The sequence below is a fragment of the Zea mays genome, chromosome 3 (assembly GCF_902167145.1).
Source record: "Zea mays cultivar B73 chromosome 3, Zm-B73-REFERENCE-NAM-5.0, whole genome shotgun sequence".
Classification (NCBI taxonomy): Eukaryota; Viridiplantae; Streptophyta; class Magnoliopsida; order Poales; family Poaceae; genus Zea; species Zea mays.
Window position 1 is genome coordinate 146,483,373 of NC_050098.1, and position 3,772 is coordinate 146,487,144.

At 47.3% G+C, this 3,772-nt stretch overlaps 1 protein-coding gene across 1 annotated transcript; it reads left to right on the plus strand.

Annotated features, from left to right (window-relative positions):
• The first annotated feature begins 840 nt into the window (after positions 1-840).
• On the plus strand, positions 841-2,793 carry LOC100191206 (uncharacterized). The gene is made up of 3 exons (NM_001136641.1): positions 841-1,208; positions 1,411-1,566; positions 1,751-2,793. Exons 1-3 carry the CDS (start codon positions 919-921, stop codon positions 2,316-2,318), a joined length of 1,014 nt encoding a protein of 337 aa, NP_001130113.1. The 5' UTR covers positions 841-918; the 3' UTR covers positions 2,319-2,793.
• Positions 2,794-3,772: the final 979 nt, after the last annotated feature.

Genomic DNA, 3,772 nt, shown 5'->3' on the forward strand with positions numbered 1-3,772 from the left:
GCGACCAAAACATAGTTAGTTTGTTACCAGATCGGACGCGCGCGGTAGTTTTTTTCTCATTCTGAAAACAAAAAAGGGTTTGGGTTTGTTTGGTACGTAGACTGATCGTTATAGGGCAGATAAATTAAAGTTGCTTGCTTGGTTCACAACGATCTGCTTGGCTTACTTGCTACCTCGCGCGTTACCATTTAATATTAATTAATTATTAATTGGTACGTACTATTTATTACATAATAAGTTGCATACATATATTACATGTTGCTTATACATATATACATATACGTAGCAAATAATGCAAATGCATTAATGCATATGCATGTATAATATATAGTTTGTTTGGGGCAGGCAAGTTAATAAAGAGCTCAAGGCAGGAGTAGCTAGCTTTACTAATCTGTGTGCAGTGTGTGGTGAGGCCTACTCCATTTATCCACGGCGCTAGACAAACTTGTAGGACTCTCTTTAGGACAGAAAAGGGTATGGTTAGGTGCCAGCAGCAGGTTCAACACATCTGCCCTTATCGATCCATATATGTATGCGGCGGCGACCTAGCTAGCTAGCTAATCATGCACGCTAGCTAGTCATCTTTAGTGGTTACGTTGACACAAATGCATTATATTAGTCGTTATTGCACCCTTGGGTTATCAACAACACATACGTAGCAGCTTAATGATTCAACACAACAACACATGAAATATATATATATTAATTGCTGGGTCGTCGAGGGTATATTGGGAATAAAATAAAATTAGCGGCATGCATATAGTTGCATTACCATTAATTGTTGTTATATATACACCCTCCTCCCGTGGGTTGGGTTGGTGGCTTCTTCTTGCATTGCATTGCATGCATCAACCTCTCTCCTCTCCTCTCGCTCTCTACTACTAGCTACTAGCTTTAATTTGTAACTGCTTGTCTGCCATGGAGGAAGAGGAGGGATCGTCGACATCATCAGTCGCTGTGCCTGTGCCGCCGCCGCCTAATAAGTACGACTCCTGGACGACAGATCCGGAGGAGCTGATGATGATGATGGTCGACGAGGCGGCGGTGCAGCAGGAAGGGCCCCGTCGCCGGCGGGACTCCATGCTCAACAAGCTCATCTCCACGGTCTACTCCGGACCCACCATCAGCGACATAGAGAGCGCGCTCTCTTTCACCGGCGGCGGCGACGTGGATGCTCGCAACTACAACAACTCCTCCGCCGGCCCAGGGTACGTACGTCGTCTGCTCAATTCGTTCTCACAATCAGAAATATTGGAGCGTCTTCTACTAGCTAGCTAGCTCGATCTTAATCCATCAATCCGCGATCTATCTTCCTGTGTATATATAATATATATATATATATATATATATATATATATATATATATATGAAGAATCATATTGAATGCATGGCGTATGTGTATATACATAGGGCTTTATCGTCCCCGGAGAAGGTGCTGATGAGCAAGATGGAGAACAAGTACACGCTCAAGATCAAGACCTGTGGGAACGGCAGCAGCCTTGCGGAGGATGGATACAAATGGAGGAAATACGGCCAGAAATCCATCAAGAACAGCCCCAACCCAAGGTATACATACATATAATATAGCTAGTACAATAATAGATACTGATCATGAATGAGTGCAACCCGATCTGTCTGGCCAGCCACCAAAACTGGCAGTGCTTGCTAGCTAGCTGTGCATTGGCAATCCCAATTCTGTATCCAGATCGACTTGTTTAGTAAGTTTGCTGTGCTGTGCTGTGCTGTGCAGGAGCTACTACCGGTGCACGAACCCTCGGTGCAACGCCAAGAAGCAGGTGGAGCGGTCGACGGACGAGCCGGACACGCTCGTCGTCACCTACGAGGGCCTCCACCTGCACTACACCTACTCGCACTTCCTCCACCACCAGCAACCGCCGCCGCAGCCCAAAAAGCCCAAGCTCGGCGCCGGCCCACCACAACAGCCCATCGTCGTCATGGACGACGACCTTCTCCACGGCCCGGCCCAACAAGACATCATCACCACCGGCCCACTGGGAGCTGCTGTCATGGCTCCAGCACCAGCACCACCACCAGCAGCAGCATCTTTCTGCTACGACCTTGACGACGATGTACCTGCTTTTTTCGACGACCACGACCACCACCACCACCAGCAGCAGCACATCACCAACGGCGGGCTGCTGGAAGACATGGTGCCGCTGCTGGTCCGGCGGCCCTGCACCACCACCACCACCACCTCCGCCGGTAGCACGTCGCCGGACCTTTCCGCGTCGTCCTCTGTCTCATGGAACCCCACCTCGCCTTACATCGACATGGCCATTCTCTCCAACATTTTCTAGTGCATGCATGCATGCGTCCGTGTTCAACTACCATGCACACGCACCCATCGTCATGTTTGTATTGTGTGCTGATATATAGTATGTATGTATGTATGTACTAGCTAGTATAATACTACTAGCAGTACGTGTGTGTACGTACGTAGATCCGATCCATCCTCAGGCGCGCGGTGCTATATATATTGTCGATCTGTTATTAAATTGGGTTCGTGCTATCTAATAATTCTTAAGTAATGCATGCATGGCCCTCATCGTAGATCACACATTCCAATTCCAAACTCTTTCGTCAACAATGCAAATGGGAAAAATATGTATGGTCTCCGGTTTCTTCCCGCCACAGACGCAGCATAAAGAAAGAGACACAAGAAACAATGATGACTGAACTCTTGTTATTCATTGTGAGGTGGGTACATTTTGTATTAGCCCATATACAAGGCATATTTGTTTTGTATTAGCCCATACAAAGCATATTTGTTTCAACCAGCTTTTCCGAGAATCTGGCTGTATGTGGGTATAATCTGAGTATCGTGAAGATTACGCGCGAAGAAAGATGAATGTGTCCATAGGATTTAGAATTTTAAAAGTGACGGATTTCTACTATCGTAATGACTCGACCGATTCTATGTTCACGTTTGTTTTGGATAATTTTCATCAAAACCAATCTCACAAAACCAGGATAAAAAAGCTAAGTGTTTACCGGTCTGAAGCAGCTCCTGGTGGCCAGAAGCTCGAAAAAGCTAAAACAAACACCACCATAACCTTCTATACAGTTTCTTAATACCCTTTATTGGACGAATACTACGACTAACTCGCACCTCATTAAAACTTCAATAAACCTAATGACAAAAAATAGAGAAAGAGTGCATGGTGTCACCACATTATTGCATGGTGCCATAGGGAATTAGGTGTCCTCGATGGGGGAAGGTTGTGGCTCTGCCGATGAAGAAGAAGAGAGCTAGACATGGATCAGCTGGTGGTGATGTTGGGGGTAGCGGTTCGATGCAGAAAGCGAAGGTGTTGGCCAGTTTTGCCGAGGACATGGCTGAGACGTGCACGAAGCTAGGGAAGTGATGACTTCGCCTGTTCTGCGGGAAGCCTCTGTGCAGATGTTAGAGATGGCCGGGGGTGAGTGGCATAAGGATGACCCCATTCCCAAGGCTTTTGGCGCATGGGCTACCTTATGTCTTATCTGGCCTGGTGTTTTAGATTGTTCCCTTATTAGCGAAATATTGGTGCTTTTGTGGAAGCTTTGATGGACAAGGATCGAAAAGAGTCCTCGAAGAAGAGGAAGGCTTCGCTCTGGCTGGTAGAACCTCACCGTGAGACGAAGGCGCTCCACAAGACCACGACCAACGGGTCAAAGTCTAGGGGGAAGGATGCAGCTGCTACTGAGACGATGCCGACCGTAGCGGCTGTTGTGCAGCCGACGAAGGCGGCGGATGTCGGCGTGGCTAGTG

What these genes read in the sequence shown, in the direction of transcription:
- LOC100191206 (NM_001136641.1), top strand. Translation starts at nt 919, where the DNA reads ATGGAGGAAGAGGAGGGATCGTCGACATCATCAGTCGCTGTGCCTGTG. An exon ending in AACTCCTCCGCCGGCCCAGG is followed by an intron (nt 1,209 to 1,410) that starts GTACGTACGTCG and finishes GTATATACATAG; the next exon opens with GGCTTTATCGTCCCCGGAGA. An exon ending in AAGAACAGCCCCAACCCAAG is followed by an intron (nt 1,567 to 1,750) that starts GTATACATACAT and finishes TGTGCTGTGCAG; the next exon opens with GAGCTACTACCGGTGCACGA.